The following is a 19,110-nucleotide window of genomic DNA, read 5'->3' on the forward strand; positions in this document are numbered from 1 at the left end:
TCCCCAGAACATCATCTCTTCTCAGCGTCTTAATACGTGTTTCTCAATAACTGTGACTGATGGGTCATCAGTAGTTTTTCAAACATGAAAATGCTACTGTGTGTTTGAGCAGCAGTTAAATCTCTTAAATAGAACTGATAGTCTAGAGAGGAAAAGCTCTGCCTTTCCCAGAAAAATTCAATTCACTGCATAAATACTTCAAAACTTCCTAAAATATTTTGTTAGTTTTTAAGTAGCATATTTTGAGATTAACATGGTGTGCTTTGCTGAAACAGTACTGCTGACTTTAATCTGCACAGTTACTTATTAATCCACACTTGGTTTATCTTTATCCTCATGCGGGAATGCTAAATTTATACCTTGCCAACCAGTTGTATATCCTGCTTTGTGTATTAGCCGGTCCCCAAACCTCCGGTGTCTTAGCTCCTGCTAGCTGTCTGCAGTTCGCCTGCAGCATCTGTGGCTGCAGGAATCTGATAGTAACTGTGAATTTGTCATTTTGCATAGTGTGGTTTTGTCCTGCCTCCTTTAATGATTCCTGCACTGGCTGCATCACTTGGAGGCACCGGGGTACGATAAGATCATTCCTTCCATGCAGGTCGGTGACACACCACCTCTTTTTTATTATTTAAAGTCCATGTACAAGGTAACATATTAAGGAAACAATCTTAWTTTTTCAAGCTAACAGAAAAGGACTTAAGTAATCACTTAAGCTTGGAAGATAATTTGAATATAAATAAAAATCTCTCAGATATCAAACTAAAAACATCCCTTTCCCTGCTGTAGATTGTGATAGGTCACGGCTGTCAAGTGCTGGCACTGGTTCTTTCAGAAACGGGGACTGCGGGGGCCCTCATAGATCGAGCAAKGCGTATACAAAAGCAAGAAAGCCTTGTTAAGTGGTGGTATTACCGTCCTAGCTCTGCTGGCTCCTYGGTAGTGGCGCCTGTAAGACGATGACATGACTGCAGCATTCTTAAATTCCGGTATCAGCAGCAAGTTTGGCAAAATCATGTAAAAATTTCTTTTGCTGTGCGCTTTTATATGCAAAGACAATRGCCAAGTTAAGAAAAATGTGGAAAATGTGCAAGGACATTTACTATACATATATTTTTTTGTTAACATAGCCTTTCTTTTAAGGACTAGAATAAGCTTACCTTAAAGATAATGTCAATCTAAGACACATGAGGATAAAGATGGAGGATAAAGTAGATGAGGAAGTAAAGCCAAGGGCATATTATTAACTAACTCCTCTTCAAAAGATTCAAATCAGCACAGAAAAATAAAGGAAATGTTTTCTTGTGCAGTACTGTACAGCTGACTGAACTCGTACAGGTCTTTCCTGTGCAATGAATAATAATGTGCAGAAGTTGGGAAACTTCCTTTGTATGACTTTTCTTATTTTTTGAAGTATTTATAAATTAGCARGTATCATTAAAATCCTTCCCCCCAGTGAGGAAATCAGTCTGGTTAGGACGAGTAATTGTAGCCTGCAAACAATTGCTACTGTTGTAATGTGCTTAAAGCTTAATACATTTGTAGCCTATCCTGTATTATCAAAATACCAGGGAATTTTGTAAGTATGCTTGTATATTGCTAAATTATATCAACAACCTCATCTGCCAGCAGARGACTGTATGTAAATTAAGACAATTGATAGTGTTCAAACATCTGAAATGGCCTAATGTAAAAATTTTTGGATCCTTTTGGATCCTTTACCCTTCTGACAGGATAATCTATCTGAAAGGTCTACTGAGAGTCAGGAAAGCAACTGCTACCTTCTGCTTTGGTTAAAAACTGCACAAAGGAATACCTGTGCGAAGCAACAGCTTAGCCCTTTAGTTTTGGAATTAGGTGCTGCCTAGGCTTTTGCAGAGACAAGCTGATTTGATGACAGGGAAAAAAACAACCCCAGCAGTATGCACGATCTGAATTTTAATCTATGCATGCAAGCTAAATGTGTGCGCGTTACCGACAGTCATAGATCCCACCTCTGTCAAGGATTATTGGGGGACCAGGAGAACTGTGCAAGAAAAAGCTGTCATGGGTTCTGCAAAACAGCTTTTATGGTGTGATGAGTTATAAAGAAAATGTGAAGTTTGCTTCACATTTGGGTTTTCAAGATTCAAATAGACTTTCTACAAGGTTTTCCCGCACATCTCTTCTGAAAAATCTCAGGAAGAGATTCACTTTGCTCTGGGTTTGCTTCTATACACCATTTGCTTATAAGGTTTTATTTCACCTCCTTGCTTAGCTGTTCTTCTGTAATTCATCATAAATATTTAAGTTGTTCTCCTTGCCTAATATGGAACTGTGATTCTGTAGTATCTCAGCTGAAGGCTGGTATTAACTCCTAAACCCTTGTCATGATTGAGAAAGTTGGATTTCCCAATCCTACCTAGTGAGACATATGACAGATTTGGGTTGGTGTCAAACTCCCTGCAATATAATGTCAATGTTCATGTTCTTTTCTTCAGAACTTCTTGCTACCCTGCTTGACCCTGTTTGCAAACTCATGCCCCGGACTATAGTGACTATCTTTATCCTTCTTTTTCTCCACTTGCCTTTAACAGCCACAACCTGTAGGCTTATAATAATTAATCCCTCAATCTGATGGCAGATTAACTGGGTAATTATTTAGAACGCTGCTGTCGCTATTTTTTTAAACCATTTTGTCAGAAACTTCTTACCAGAACTGCTTCAACAGTATCACACGTAAGCTAACTCAGACCGGAAACTCGACATCTAGTTCTAGCTGATGTAGCTGGATCTAACTAGTCTCTAGTTCCAGTTTGCTAATAGTTAGGCTAAGTAATCTTTACAGACTATTATCTAGGTTCCCATTGCAAACCTTTTCTTTCACCCACTGAGCGAGTATCTAAATTCGTCCTGCTGAAGCTGGGCTCCCCAGCAGCCGTGTGTTGCGTTTCCGTCTCGTAGACAACTCAGCCGTCTTCCCCATCTGCTTCTAATTTTTTGCTGAGAAGGCAGATGCTGTGCCCTACTTCCATCTGCGTGCGTTGTGCGTTGCCTGCGCTACTGACAGGAGACTTTTTCCGGCTTGTATGTGGCTCATGTTTCACACCAACCCTCCACCCCCTTTTTTTTTTAAATCTCATCTCTTTTGCTAAGACAGCATCAACTTGCAGGGTTGATGCTTTATAAAGGTACTAGTAATTTAACAAAGGCTCTACGGTTTTGAAAGAGGATGTCAGTGTTCTTCCCTGTATGTTACTTGCCACTTGACATGATAATCTTTGTTGGCCTTTATAGAAAGGTCTGTTTTCCTTGGGCTTTTTATGTGAAAATTTCCATTGCTGTTTCAAGCTATTTGTGCTTTTTTTAGAAGGCTCATGGATTGCGCTTACATTTAAGTAGGAAGACCTGCTTAGCTGGGGTATAGACTGAAATGCAAGGCCCTGCCTAACACGTCCTTTTCAGAARACTGCAAGGGTATTTGTGTAAAAGAGGATCGTAATTTAAGGATTCTTGTCTTTCCCCCTCCTCCTCCAACCTGCAACCCTTCCGGTTGCTTCGTTTATTCTTCAGCTACTTGTCACGGCAGCAACTGGGACTCCTAAGACTCACGGCGCTCTGAGCAGCCTCCGGTCGAGTCTCCCTGCGCTTACGGAGCCGTGCGGGCAGCCGCTTGCCATGTTAATGATTAAGGCTGGGCTAACCTTTTCCTGGGCTCACTTTGATCTGTGATTTAAAATAATCTTTCCGCGCTCAGATTATAGTGTTTTTAAAACTTAATCCCTGCTCTGGATGACAGCTTCCTATATGATCTTGATAGTCTGAAATCTGGGATGTTTAGTTCAGCAGCATTCAGTGCAAGCAAAGCTGCAAGCTAAATACTGAGCATTAAACCCAGATGTCATTCTTTTTTTAAGATTAACTTTTCTGATTTTTTTTTTTTAATCTGCTGCTTGCTGTCAACTTTGGCAGGGTTTTTATATATTTTATTTTATATATATATGTTGTGGAATAAGGGAGAGCAACTTCCAAACCTAAACTTTCTGTCACTTAAGAAGATCATCTCTGGTGGCACTGCTGTGCTGAGATGATAGGAATTTGTGAAAAAGCCTGTTTGTTACCTTGCTAAAACTTCTCTTTGGGATACCTGTCAGTTATCTTCACTGAATTTTAACTTGTTTTGGGGTCTGGGAGATGAGTTAGCTGGGGAAAGCATTAAGAGGTTGAGGCTTGCTGACAGTTCATGCTTTCTTTTACCCAATTGACTTCCCTCCATCTCAAGATGTTTTTTGACGACTAAATTTTAGGAAAGCCTCGTTTTGATGTTATCCTTCAGGAACTGCCTAACAATGTGGAAAAATACTGTGCTAAGGCAAACCTGGCACGGTAGCGCTTCGCGAGTATGTCACTCTACAGCCTCGTTAGGTGGCTTCTGAAACGTGCACGCAGCGCCGCAGGCTTTGGCGTCCGACGGAGGGAAAGGGTCTGGCCAGCATTCCCCCGCCGCTCCCCTCCACCTTGCYGTGTCAATGAGCTCCGCTTCATCCATAGTCTCCTGCCTTTAAATTAGGATCCCAGAGCTTTCTTGAAATCCTGCTGTTCTGAATCTGTAGCTTTATACTTTAGTTTCAATTCCACTGCACTGGATTTTTTCTTTTGTTAAAATGGGGAATTTGCACCAATTCTTCAGTGACTGAAGTTAGGCTCTAGGTAGAAATTTACTTTACGACCAGCTGCAGCGGTGTAAGTAAGTAAGTTTTTACTACTACCTCTGTCTGCTGAGATAGTTCCTTGTGGAAGATCGTGAGGGGAAAACCCATTTGACTTTTAAATGTATGGTTTCTGCAAACCTGGCTGACTTGGGGTAGGTTACAGAGTCCATGTTGCCAGCACAGCTGCCAGGGTAGTAACATTTCACTCCAAGCGCTGACAGCAGAGGTATAGAAAATTTAAACCTCTGCAAAAGAAACAAACAACCATATTCACAAATCCTGCAAAACTGAGGAGCTTTCACTGAGAAAATGTATAGGTCTGAAGGTGCAGCAAGGGGTTTTTGTTTGATATGTTTTTATTTTTAATTATAACTCTTATAGCCTTCTACCTTTTAAAATAGTCTAGGCATTCATTTAAATTGTTAATAATTATTTATTAAGATACTKGTTTCAAAGTAAAATATTTGAACAGTCTTCTGTTGTTGCTTAAATGGAGCTATCTGCATATCTGGACTGTCTTGCTGTTTAATTCTTTGCTTGAATATTATGTACTAATAAGACCACTTTTTTAAATCTTTCAAGCATTCTTAAAAAGGATGGCAATGTAAGTAGATCAAATATTTTAGAAATGCATACTTTGTAAGGTTTTCACTCAACATATTTCATTTGTGTTATGAAAACTGTAATAAATGTAGAATACATAACTTATTATCTTTGAAAAATAGTTCCCTGTTACATATTTAAGTCTGAATTTATCTTACTTTAGAGTTGTAGCAAATTTAAATTTAAGGAACGGGACGCAAGGTTTTTGCAGATGAAACCGTTTGTCAGCGTAAGCTTCTATTGCTCAATCACGAGACGCAAAAAGTAGAGAAAGCAACGGCCAGCCTTGAGGAGCAGGACTGAACCGCAGTGAAACAGGAAGGTCAGGAGATGCCYTCTCTTCCTTGCAGTTCACAACAGACACCTGACCAGTGCTTGCATCCAGATTTTGCTGCTAAGTAGCTTGCACAAGTCTTGCGCTGACTTGCAGGATTACTCGAATAATAGTTGGATTTCACACTTCGGAAAACGGTGTGTCTAACCTGAGCTTTGGGTAGCGCTGTGATCTTAAACGAAAACAGAGCCAATTCTTTGGTGTAAGAAAGAACAGGAAACATTTGGAATAATTTTAGGGAAGCGGTCTCCTGCACTGTACATGCCGCTCTGTCTCCTGGCTCTAAAATAAGGTTTTTCCAAGACACTGCTTTTAAGCACAAAATAGTTCTAGTCTCACGTTTTAGGACCTGAATTACTGCTAATAAACCTTGTGAGCTTGTGGCCTTACCTAAGCAGCTGGCTTTTAGCTTCACAACATTAGAGTAGTAATTCTTTCTTTGACACTTGTCAAAGCTCATCCAGAGATCTTTGTCCCATCATTCCCTCTTCTGATTCATCTTTACTTTGGTCAAGTCAGTCTTCGTTTCTCCATTCTAGATGATAGCTTGACCTCCAGTGATCACTTAATTTCTCCTCTGTATTAATACAGTGTCAGATACAGATGTTGCATCTCTTAGAAGTTCTAATCCAGAATAACTCCCAAGGACGTTCTCTGAAGGTAGGTTTCAGGTCCTCGAAACCTAATTTTTTAATTAAAGAYTTCTGGTGTGGGACTATGTTCATATTTACTTGGTATTCCTTCTGTTTGTCCAAAACCAACTTCAGCCTTACTATACTGAAATAATTTGTTCATGGTTCCAGATTTCCCATGTTTTTAGCTACGTCACCTACATACTGTTAACAGCAGCACAATCACCCATAAAAAATTGAGAAATGACTGTCTGCTAGGCTAGCTGTAATCAGCACGTGCTTGCCCGCCCCACTTTTGTCAGAGCTGTTGTCAGTGCTTCTAAAGAGATTGTCCCACTTCTCCCTCTCTCTCTGTCTCTCTCTCTTCCTCAGAGATAAACTCTTACCAGTTTTAACCGAATCATGTTCTCTGTCATTCATCCTTGCTCTTAGGACTATTTTATTTCAAATTGTAGGGTATTAGTTTTGTTTCCAAACAAATTAAGAATTTAAGTCATTATACTGAGAACATTCACAAGTAGAAAGACTACCTTCCTTTTTTTTGTGTCTGCTTGCACAATAATCTACAGTATATGTAGTTTTTGAAAGAGACACAGACTCAAATATTTTTTCTACAGAAAAATGCTGCATCAATTTCCAGTCAAAAATACTCAAAGTTAGTTTCTGTAGTAAGTTACCTGTTCCCTCAGGACATACAAAAATCTTTTATTTTCTCTCAATCTCAATTTTTACATCTTCTCTTGCTAAGTCTAGTCTGGATCATAAGCCCTCGAGGGAGTAACAACAGACATGTTTTAAAAGTCAGTGTTACTGCAAAGTTCTTTCTTTGGCCCAGATGTTTTTCTTTTAAATGAAAAAAGCTCTGATGTTGCCAAATACACTTCGGCCAAACTTGCTGCTTTTCTGGGAATAGCTGTTCTGTCCTCTGGGCTACAGTCAACCTCTGATGTATTCAAATTCTGACCTCACAGGTAAGATGAATAATGACAATAAAGCAAAAGGATTACATTGCTCTTTGTTGTTAATCCAAGCTTCTTCCAACTTCTCTCTTGCCYAATTGCTGTGACTAATGGTTCTGTGCTTTTTCTGATTTTTCTTCTTTCATTAGTTCTAGTATCTTTGATGCACTGAGTTATTCAACTTTTTTCCCCTCCTGTCCCTTATTTCAGGTTTTCAATGCRTGTCTCAGATGGTCTCTACTTTGTTCCATAGCTCAATCAAGCACTAGGTAGCATTACCTAGTTTTGTAGGTAATCGCTGCAGATCACAGATAGTGCCAGTTTCATTACCATCTAGTCTATCATGTTTGCAGGGTAAATTCCCACTTGTGCAAATCCAGACACTTCCTTTCTGCAAGKTCATTTACAACTTTGGCTTGAACCTCATTATCAGTGTTAGCTTTCAGCTTTTTGGTACCCAGCATTTTAGTTAAAGAAACCTAAGAAACATTACAATCAACYTTTGAATCCAATCTTAAAGTCTAAGTAAGTAAGTAAGTCTTTCATTTTCTATTCAAAGCTTTTATCTTAGTAATTTTCCTGACATAAGCTGACTGATGTTTTTACAGGTCCAAGTGATTCCCATTTTGTCTGGAAGAAGAATGGAGAACAGATGAAGGCRTGCATCATGGAGCAATCTCATACACTGATTGATGGCAAACTGCATATTCTAAGCTGGGTGAAAGATTCAGTATCAGAAAGTACAGAATATAAATGCTCAGTTGTCTCAGAAGTTGGGAACGCAACATCAGAAGTGCTCATCACAGTTGAAGATAAAGGTAGGCTGGYGCTGGATGTACGCCCTGTTTGTCTCCACTCTGATACACAGAAAGCTCTGTAATTATTTCACCCATAGAACACACACACATAGGTGGAGATGTACCCACTTCAAGTGTTTGGTTATGAAAAGCGTTTACAGCCATAAAAAATAGCTTTTTTCCCCCCTCCCCTAAAGAACTAACCTGCAAATTAGCAGTTATGATCTAGAAATGGAACAGTAACAACTGCTACGTATTACAGAAGCCTTGCAGAAACAAAGGGGACTAAGTACATCTGAGGCCAATCATAAGCTCTTTTTTTCACCTCAAACAAAACTAATAGACACATATTGGAAGTCAGGTTAATATTAAGGAGAACTATAAAGGAGTAATACTTTGCAAGAACTATACTGGGTAACAAAGAAAAAATTTTTAATGCCAAGGAAGTCAAATAATAAAGAGACACCCCCATCCCCTCCCCTCTATTAAAAAAAAAATAAATCATCTGTATCCAGGTGGTGGGACAGTTCTTAYCTCTTCATTTTGATACTAATGGACAGGAAGTCAGCTAGCTGACCTGAGCATCTGGACAAGATAAATTCATCTTTAGGTGCTCAGAACCRACTGAAGAAACTCCAGCATTCTTTGCAAGTAGCTTTTGAGAACTTAGACCTGAAGAAGGGTGTATGTAGTCTTTAAARGAAAAGGAACAAATATGATAAGAGTATTTTCTGGAGGAAAAAAAAATGAATTATTTGTAATTAACTGATCAACATCAAATGTGARATTCTCAAGAGTAGCTCATCCCAGCTTTTTTCAGGGATAAAAGAAAGCAGGAAGGAACTTGCATAGTTTCTTGCAAGCATTCCAGTCACTTTAAAGTTAGTCTCAGAAGCAGAATAAAGAGCATTTTGGTGAAACTACTGTAAAACAGTTGGCTGCTTTCACTGTGATCCAAAAGATTCTATCTTGTCACTAGTGTCTTGAAGGTTAAAAAGAAAATATTTATTAAATCTGTGTATGCCACCACAGCAGTAATAGGAGCTGCAAGAAAAGCTGGCAGACAAGAAGATCAGAACTAAAACTTTGTCAAGTTAAAATGTGGTAAAACAGCCTTTTCTTAAATTCTTTTATGACAAACATATAATAACTAGCTACATAACATTATCAAAAAATGGGAAATAACAAACTCAACATAGCTTCTAAATGGATTTAGCTCTTCTAACTGGTAGGTCATATCTTCTAGACCTTGACTCATAGATTAAAGGTGCTAAAGCTATTTGCTCTGGAGGTTAAAAGGTCTGCTGCAGAGGGGAAGATGTGACTGTCTGAATAGAGGTTATTTCCAAATAGCTTGAAAACAGGTAGAGCAGAACAGAGGATGAGATGCTGGATTTTGCTCCTTCAAGTCCTACCCTCTATGAGAATTACTGCAATTGAATAAATCCACTCACTTGGTTATTACTTAGTTATGTAATCATCCTGTTGTTTACAATTTTCAGATAGTACTGGTCAGGATGGATGGACCAAAGAATTTGATAGCTGGAGAACTGCCATCAGTGAACATGACAAGATGATGCAAAACTGGAAGAAGACATGGGTACGAATATGAGGCTGGAATATAACCTCATACTGTACTTCCTACATAACACACTACARTCTAATTTTATAATAGCCTATGACGCTTCTGTAATTGAAAGCATTTGTATAACAAAGTGATGAGTACTCCTGTGCATGCTGTTATTCAGGATCAACCTGCTGAACAGTAAGACCTATTTCATTTATTTTGTGTATTACCATTATGTCAGCTTCCTCCTTCTGTCCACTTACCAAGAGCTAGTTCAGTAAGAAATAAATCATCCTACTGAAAAGGGTGAGACTGTGTGTACTATGTTCATAGTAGATTCATTTGATTGCATCTGTAAGACCTTAATTGGGTTGCAGAGGCGATCAGACTTCATAACTGGTATTGTCTATCAAAGCTGGCCTTCCTTTATAAGAAAAAAAAAAAATCTGTATGTTGCTTTCAATGTTTTTCTCCAACAGTTAAAACAGATTATTTTTGATATCTCTTGCATATGACAAGTACYTGTTGCATGTGGAATAGATAGTATTTTAAAACCCATTTTATTTTAAACCTGTATTAACACTTTGTTCTGAACTTTTTCTCCTTCAGGAGAGCTGCAACAAGAAAAACACCCTCTAATGGACAAAGCAATGAACAGGCCAGGACAATAAATGTATGTATGTGAGTTAGAACGCTCAGTACTTTAATATCATTGCATTCAAAGGGGTATTTGTGAGTGCTAGTGCTAGCACGGGGGCTGATGTTCAGGAGAATCAGCTGAAGCTCGAGGTGGAACARGATTTGCTCAGTGCACCAAAGAATAACTTACTTGCTGCAAGAGAGGCCACCTGTCTTGTGTTAGAAACATCTCTGGTTACCTGATGCCAGTCAYTTCAGCTTAATGAAGAACAAAGCAGTCTTAGAAAGACTCGTGCTGCTCAACAATATCATATAAGTCTATGGCTTCTGTTTTGAGTTCATTAAGCAAACCAGTTTTGGGGGAGCTTGATGATCTTGGAAAATAAATTAGAGATAAATAAGTAAAATTTGGATYGCATTTATTTAAAGGCACTTCCACAGTCCCATTTGTTATTATTTTTAAATACGTTTACCCATAAACCATGTTCCCAGTGTTTTAAAGAGCATTCCTTTCTGGTGTCAGCACGTTCATTTAATATTTAACTTAGYTGTTCCAAAACCTTTTGGTCACAAAAGTTTCTGTACCAAATAAAGAAAATTATGACAAGTGCTCAAAACAGAGGTGGCTTACAAAGCATGCAAGTTAAAGCAGACTGTTTAGTTACTGCAAATTATTCTTCAAAATTTGAGGTAATTGTTTTAAACAACTGCATGTTCAATGAATTTTAAGACTGAAATTGTATCAAGTTCACTTATTCTTAGTGAACAACTGCAAATTGTAATGTGGGGCCCTACYTATTCCACTGCATTGCTGTTCAGTTTTGTCTTTCCGCAACCAATAAATAAAAAGTTTGAGGCACAGTTTAAGTTTTCTGTCTTTATCAATGGTCTTCAGAAACCTGGAAGTAAGATATTGTGCTTACCTAAGAATCACTACAGATTGAGCCACAGGCAATAAGGGAAAGCTTCATGCTTATCCCTACGCTAATCCCAAACTGGTAAGATTTAAATTAGATGGTTTGTTTCTCACTATAAAGAAAATATTCTCTCCCTCCTAAACCTTAATTTTTAGACTTTTCTGAATGACTCGTTTTTCAATGCCAGACCACCTTACTGTCAGGCATGCAGGGTGAAAACACTTACGCAAAAACCATTTTCCCTGTTTTTCGTATTAACAATCACAAATTAATGCTGGTTCAAGATTCAGTGGGAACTATTTTGTTAATTTTGTTTCTGCCTATGACATCTTTTTTGACTGAGGGACAACTAAAAAAAAAGATTTTTCTTAAATTGTTTCTCTTTCATTTATTCAACTAATTAAATCAACAGATTTAAATTTGGTTTTGTGCTGCTGAATAAGAAGGTACCTTTACCTCACACCTTTACAAGACTGAGGTGAGAGATTTTTGGTTAAGCATAGCTGTGCTTTGCCTTGTCATTGCAAAGAAGGATCATAAGTAGTAGAAATTGGTTGCCTGTTCTTTCGTGTATCTCTACTTTTTGCAAGGTATATGAGGCATACAAACTGCTGACAATCAGAACGCTAACCTAGTAGAGCTGAGGAACCACTATGAAGAAAAAAASGGTGCTAACAATCAGAGTGGGTACATCTGTTAGATCACACTATTTTATATCCATTAGCTTTTTCTGATATTACCTCAATCTTAAATTAATTTATTCTTCAATTTATTTTGCTCCATTCTTTTTTTCTTTTTTTTTTTAAGATACGGACAGAATAGCAAACAGAACAATTTATCTTATTGCTCGAGGTGTCAGAGGCCCTCTGATCCTTAGCTCTGGTGCAGCAGAGAGCTTAGCCTTAATACACTAGCAGAACTGTTACCAATAAAACCTGCCATAACAAGAAAGCAAAGCTTTTTACACCTGTAATTAAGCAGATCACAGGCTCTTTTTTCTAATTCTCATTTCTTTGGCCCACATGTGTGGGCCAAATCAGTTTTGGCTTCATCACACATTCTTAATCTGCATAAGACAATTTCAGTAGGAGATTATATACAAATGCCTCTGAAGTCATTATGAAAAAAYATCTGTTTAACAGAATTAGTAAACAGACCCATACAGTGAATGCCCCTTAGAAAGTGGCTAAGATTTTGACAGGCCATAATGCTTCCAAAGTCGTTCCGAATGCTCCTCTAGGATAATACAAAAGCTGTACAGGAAATACAGCAAAACATCAGGACGTGCATGCTCCATCAACTATCATTCAATGCTACCATGCAGTGACTAGGAAAAAAAAAAATTAGCAGCTTTAAATGTGCATCAGTGTCATGAGTGCCAACAAACAGCAACCTACCTTGGGACCAAGGATATCTCCTGCCAGCCAAAACCATCCTTCATCACTGAGATCTTTAGTCCTCAATTTCCATTTAAGATTAGGTGAAACTAATACCAAAAAAGACATTGCAACTACTGAACAATTCTGCATTTCAGCCCAATACCGGTTCATTTTCTCTAAGAATGTTCTTCCTCAAAGCTCACAGTTCAGATATCCATTAACTACCCACCAGAAGAGTTTACTTAAGTCACAAAGAAYTGCACTTCAACCATACTTTATAGAATCAATATATTATAGCAGATTATTTATACATCTTTCTTACATTCTACAAAATTCTTTGAACTTTAAAATTATTTATAGGTTTTTATATATACATGTGTGTGTGTATGTGTGTGTACATATCACCTCTAGCTTCACAGGACAGCTACTTTCTGAAGTATTGCACTACAACTGCTAAGTAAGYAAGCAAGTAATTGTGGTAAAGCATTTACAAACATACTTCAGAGCTGCTGGCTGTAGCACCTGGCATCAATACCATCTTTCAGAATGCTTGATAGAACTTACATATGTATCCTCCACTGCAGAAAAGGGAGCTCTCTAGGCTTATCATCTGATGTGTGCAAGCTGTAAACAATAGTATTTATATAGGGAGYTCCCCCTAATACGCTCTACCACCATTATGTGCTTGTTTAGTTTTACAAAGTTTCTATCCTATATAAAATTTCCCTACCTTAGATGCAAACCAAGATTGACTAAAAACTCCTCTTTCTTACATTTATACAATGACAGAACCCCAAAATGGAGCACAGAGGAATCTGCATGAGTGGAGAAGCAGAGAGAGCAGGCTGGCCTGTTTCCTGACCTTCAACATCCTCTAAATTCAAGGCAGGACCTATAGTAAACTTGTTATAGTAGCAGACCTTTGTAGTCTGTGCTGTCTCCCTTATACCTGCTGTATGATCCCGCAGAAGAACAAGGCATCACAGCTAAAGAGCTAACTGAATTCTGTCATCATGGCTTTCCTTAATTAGTTTCAATCAAGCTGCCTGCCTAAAATGCATTTCTTGCCTACTGGAAGAGAGTGACACTGATGCCAGCCTGCCCGCCTTAGCAGCTCTATSTCAACTCCCTCCTGCATCAGTTTAAGGTTTAAGTAAGTTCTTTCTTTAAGCAAGACTTACTTAAAAGTAGAAAGCAGAACACCTCAAACCCAATCTCTTTCCCAAAGAAAACCTCATTTCTAGCAAGTTCTTTTGGCATATAGTACCACTAACAAACCAATGCTAAGTCATTAAACCATTACAAGTAACCACGCCAGTTCAAGTGGTTCTGGGTTAGGACAATTTGTTTACTATTATAGTCTGCTATACTAACCAGCCAAGTACACAGAAACCTAAAAGAATTAGTCAGTGCTTATGTGCTCCAGTGTACATTTTGCTTAAAGAGAGTTAGAACAGTTTACTTAGCTGACTTCAGACAGTTCTTAAGTTATCTTAATTTGCTCTATGCCCTCTTCCTACCTGAATCTTTAATTTTAGATAATTCAGTATTTACATGGCTATTAAAAAAAAGTCTCATAGAATTGAATCTGGATTTACTGATGCTCTTCTGAATTCAACGCCAGCACGTCAGTGGTTGCACTCTTTTCCAATTCCAGGGCATATGGGTTATATTCTTCTTCAAGCTTTTTTTTCCAGATTTTAACTACAGAATATTAGAATGAAAAAAAAAAAAAAAGTTACAGTATAATACTCAAGGAAGAACTTAAAATGAAAAGGCACACTGATTCTCTACTTCTTCCTCAAAGTAAGCGCTGAGGAAAGTTGACATGTAGGCAGATATAGTAATCAGATGTGACGTCAGATTGAGAATAAAAGACTGCTTTAGGTTAGAAGGTGTCCACTGAGGTCCTTTGGTACAACTCCACGGTCCAGCCACCTTCTCAAGCAACACCAACTCTGAAGTTGGATCCAACTCAAAAAAAAAAAAAAAAAAAAGAAAAAAAAAAAAAAATCTAAAACTTTCAGAGAATTTTGAGTTGTCTAGCATCTGCAATAACTGTTTGGTGACTGCATTAGCAGCACTGGAAGAATGTGCTCCTGGAAGTGCAAGGCCTTTATGTAACATGAACATTTTTGGACAGGAAGATGCATCTCAAACAAGCTTGAGTACAAAACTTATATCCAACAAAATGCTCGAATGAGTAGTTCTAGAAAAATACTAAAAGGATTTTTCGTTTTTGTTTAAAAAAAGTAAGTAACAAAGGACCTCATCAGAAAAGGCAATGTGTGCCACCTGCCCTCAGGGGATTTCAGAAAGGGAATTTCTCAGCAATAACCTAACCATAGATTTTATAAAGTTATGAAGAAAAACAAACAAACAAAAAAATCACAGAAAATTAGAGTTCTCCATTTACTAACCACTAACGTGTCAAGTGTCATTTGTTTCAGTGAAAACGCTGCATTAGAAGAGAACTTTGATATATACTCACTATAATTTGGTACATCCTCATCAGAGTCTCTGGAAGATGTTTGACTGGTTTCTGATACGCCACTTTTTTCATTTTCAGTGGCTGAAATGCTGGAGGGTTTTTCACTTAATCCTCCTTCAGCTTCTTCCTCTAAAGCTGCTACCATATCTTTGTATGCCTTCCTGGCCTCTGTGGTCAGCTGCACCATTCTATGAAAATGGTCCTATGGAAACGTAAAATATTAGTAGAGCTTGGATCACACAGTAAATAAGTTTTAACATCTCCATGAAAATCTATAATGAACGTTCCTTATGCATTCCTTATGCATTTATGGATACAGGCAAACAACACAGTAAGCCTCATATTAAATGGTTTAGCTAAAACCCAAAGCACATTTTTATTCATAAGACAGAAAGGAAAACGTGCCTAGGGATATATTACTGCAGTATCATAAATGAAGAAATACACTTTAGAACTAACTGATGTAGCTTTGCCCACACAACTCAGCACTGCAATATTTAAAACTGTTTTCTAAATAGTACATCCCTTTTCAAGACTAGCTCATTATCCTGAAGTTTCATTCAGACACTCAGCTAACCAGAATAGGGTGATCTTTAAAATTATCTTCCATATTCACTTTTGGCCTTAGCTTTTTGACTACTCTGTGAGAAAATTGTTTATAAGCATCTATGGGCTACCAAAACGCTGGAACTCCACATGAGCCAAGTATTTATAAAGACAATAGAAATAAACTAAGCATTTATAAAAATACCAATTCTCTTTGAAGAAAAATTCCAGGAAAGAGATCTAGCTGGAGACAGAACCAGGAAAAGRTGGCCAAACTCCTTACTTGAACAGTGCTGAGCAGCTGCACATTTTTAATCACATTTTTACATAAGCTACTGACATCAGTTAGAAGATTTAAGTGTGCAAAAGCATTATCTTCAACCAGTAAAAAGTAAAGTTGAAGAAAAATATGACCCTGTATCTTGCAACTCACCTGAGCCCCATCATAGCTAAAAATTCCAACCACACTCACAGGCACTGCTTTATTCACACAGCGGCCTAGAGCCTTGCGGTTAAGGGCGAAGACAAACGGGATATTTTGTTCACAGGCACAGTCGATAATGTTGTGTAGGGTCTCATCCAACCCACCTGGAGCAGATAACAGAATTAACAGAGAATGACACTATTCAAGCTGATCGTAACTAAAAAGACAGTACTCTCAAAAAACTACAAAAACTAGGGGATTACGGGAGCATTTTGAAAATTTATGGGGGCATTTTTAAAGTTTATAAAAGTGAACACATGGAGCTCAATAACAGTGTTAGATCTCCTTGTTTAGGAGAGAATTTGTCATTTTTTCTTAATTAGCAGTATTCTCAGACTGCTACTATTCCATATTTTGTGTTATGTGAGGCACAATGGGYGATAGCGTTACAAAGCTAGGCAAAGAAACAAAACTGGTATAAAAAACCCCTGAATGCTAAGAAATAACTTAAAAGTTAGTAGAAAGTAATGACAAGACCTACTAAAACAATTTTTAAACAAAACATCACTGATAACTTATTGCCAATCTATGGCCTAAAAGAAGCTGAAAATGAGGATTTCTGGTGGCACAGCTGACATCAGTAACTCTTTTTTCCTCTCAGCTGTGCCAGCACAACCAGTAGCGCAGCTGCACTGCAAAACAGATCCTAATTTCAAATAACTTCCCCACCCTACATATTCTTGACGCAGTTCACGCTTTAGCTGCACAGCAGTAAACAGTCTGAACAAGGAAGGCCTCTTTATATGGCTGGATTTCAAAGGCTACTCAAGATAAGGCCCTCCAATAATAATATTGCTGCCTTAATACTACTGAGTCTGCTTTTTCACATTTTTTTTATTAAGCAAACATAAGCAACATGAAGCAAACATTACCCTTTGACTGAATCTTTTCACAGTTAGGAGAGATGATGACACATTTGAGCTTTTTCAGTCTCAGATGTTTTAAAACTTCTCTAAGCCCCATAACAAGACGGCGTTTTATCTTGGCCTTTACTGGGTCTTTCTGATACAAGCGATCTTGGAAACGAACCAGTTCTTTTAAGAGATCTGTCACACAACTGTCAACTTCTTTACTAAGTACCTGGCTGCAATAACTGGGAGAAAGAATCAATTAAATGTTAAAAAAATCTGAAATTATAAATATAWCTTTATAGTTTTTCTATTCCCACTCCAAACATACTTCTATACACACACACAAAAAAAGAAAATTTACTTCAGATTTTTTTCAGTGACTGAGAAGTTACAGAAAAATTTGTTACTTACAATATGTGGCTCCCATACCAAACTATAAAACCCTCCCTTTCTTAAAAAAAGAAAAAAAAAATTAAGCATTCTTCTGAAGACATTCATGATCTATGCAAATTGAAGCATGGCTAASAAATTCAGCTTCATTTCTATAAATACAAAGATACTTATGATAAAGGTGGTAAATCTGAATGAATTCCCCCTTCCCAGATTTGTATTTTTTCTCTTTTGTTCTGTGGCACTTATCTTTACCGTTAGACCACACCCTTGTGGGTTTCAYAAGGAAAGGATAAAAAATAGATCCTTCATCCTCTCATTCTGGGAAAAGATTAGGGTTCCATATTAATTTTTCCTCAAGCATGTCTTCCACACAAATAAAGAAGATGCTCAAAGAGTAAAAATTAAAGATGCCTCAATTGCCCAAAATCAACAGAAATGTGCCAACCTAGCAAATTTACATAAGGTTGTGAGAACAAATCCAAGACGCACCCTGCATATAAAAGAGCTACAACTACTCAGAATTTCACTTAATTTTTAGGAGTGTCTTACTTATTATTTCAAGTTTGTTTCATTAAGTCTCAAAGAGAAGTCTACTAAAATACTGAAAACTCCAAAAGACTAATCTAAAGCCATAAGCTAGTCTAAGCCTGGCTGAATATTTTATGGATCTGCAATAGCCWGGACTGAGTCAGCCTCAATCCAAATAGAGCCTTCAGTAAAACACTGTTGCACGCATGTGAATTAAGTATTTTTAATGCAATTAAAAGTTAAAATAGAGCTAAGACATAGCATCAGAAAAGAAAAGAATGCCTGTATCAAAATTAACATATACTATAAACATGAGCTGCAGAAAAAGCCAGTGGTGTCTGTATAGGAGCAGAATTAAGACTTAAAGCACTACTTACCTAAAATAACTGTTATAAACTATCATAACTACTATGCTGCATTTCTGACCTCTTCAAACATAGTAATGAGTATTTTTTTTGTTTTATAAGGAAACATGCACAGACATCTGTTTAAACAGAATTAGTGTCTTCCTTTTATTTCTCTTGCCTAGCCATGACATGAAAATGTCATCTGATTAGTCCCATTCTATTATTTTTGTCATTTAGTCTGGCAGCAGAGAACCAAGGAACACACTAAACATAATTACGGTGTCCTACTAAGCTGGTACTCCATTTATTTAACATCAGGTATTTATACTTTAATAGAAGTTCATTTTCCTTCTATAGTTTCTAAGGAATGTCTCATTTTCAGGGAACTCGTATTTGTAAGTAAGAATTACAACAAGGTGCTGTTTCRCTGGATATCATTTCTTCTTTTATATGCCAATTTACAGAAAAAATGAGGAAAAAAATCAGAACCTTCAGTCTAAACTTCAATTAGTGTTGCAAAGAATGCAACTAAAGTTATCTTGTTTGGAAAACACTATTCYTGTGGTACTGTGGAAAAACAGAACAGTAAAATCAACACTTACTCTCTAAATCTCCTACTGTGGATTTTCGGAAGAYTGGAGTTTAGCTGCTTTGAAGCTGTAGAGCTTTCTGTAAAATCCTTGATCCCTGGGCCCTCCAGCAATCCTTCAGAGTTGTTCTGAGCCACAGCAACTTGTGTTACAGGAACAGCTATCATGCGTAAATAAAGATATGTCAATTAAAAGATAGACCAAAAAGCTGACACGTGAATAAAACTGAGAAAGTACACAGAATGTCAGCTTTGACATGCTCTAAGTTCTCAGTAAGTCCCTACTGAATCTTTGAAAATTCTAAAATTACAGTTTTCATTTGGCAGTATTTTGGTACACATTTTTGAAAGCAGTAAGTGTACTCA

At 37.5% G+C, this 19,110-nt stretch overlaps 2 protein-coding genes across 5 annotated transcripts in view; one reads left to right on the forward strand and one right to left on the reverse strand.

Moving 5' to 3' along the window:
- Nucleotides 1-10,272, forward strand: part of SEMA4D (semaphorin 4D) — an 88,036-nt gene extending 77,764 nt beyond the window's left edge. For both annotated transcript variants that reach the window (XM_085312606.1, XM_085312611.1), the window contains 3 exons: nt 7,825-8,034; nt 9,516-9,613; nt 10,190-10,272. In XM_085312606.1, the coding sequence (XP_085168732.1) occupies nt 7,825-8,034; nt 9,516-9,613; nt 10,190-10,219 (338 nt within the window). In that variant the 3' untranslated portion in view covers nt 10,220-10,272. The remainder of the gene's footprint in view (nt 1-7,824; nt 8,035-9,515; nt 9,614-10,189) is intronic.
- Nucleotides 10,273-10,621: 349 nt separating this feature from the next.
- Nucleotides 10,622-19,110, reverse strand: part of SECISBP2 (SECIS binding protein 2) — a 29,224-nt gene continuing 20,735 nt past the window's right edge. For 2 of the 3 annotated variants that reach the window (XM_085312565.1, XM_085312556.1), the window contains exons 13-17: nt 18,758-18,905; nt 16,909-17,129; nt 15,986-16,140; nt 15,007-15,208; nt 13,843-14,219 (exon numbers count right to left, since the gene is read on the reverse strand). In XM_085312565.1, coding sequence (XP_085168691.1) covers nt 14,110-14,219; nt 15,007-15,208; nt 15,986-16,140; nt 16,909-17,129; nt 18,758-18,905 — 836 coding nt within the window. In that variant the 3' untranslated portion in view covers nt 13,843-14,109. Of the gene's footprint in view, nt 13,133-13,842; nt 14,220-15,006; nt 15,209-15,985; nt 16,141-16,908; nt 17,130-18,757; nt 18,906-19,110 lie in introns of those variants that run through there. The other variant, XM_085312574.1, reaches the window with a different exon arrangement.

Source organism: Rhea americana, unplaced genomic scaffold (genome assembly GCF_003343005.1).
Source record: "Rhea americana isolate MKP2758 unplaced genomic scaffold, rheAme1 scaffold_11, whole genome shotgun sequence".
NCBI classification, from domain to species: domain Eukaryota; kingdom Metazoa; phylum Chordata; class Aves; order Rheiformes; family Rheidae; genus Rhea; species Rhea americana.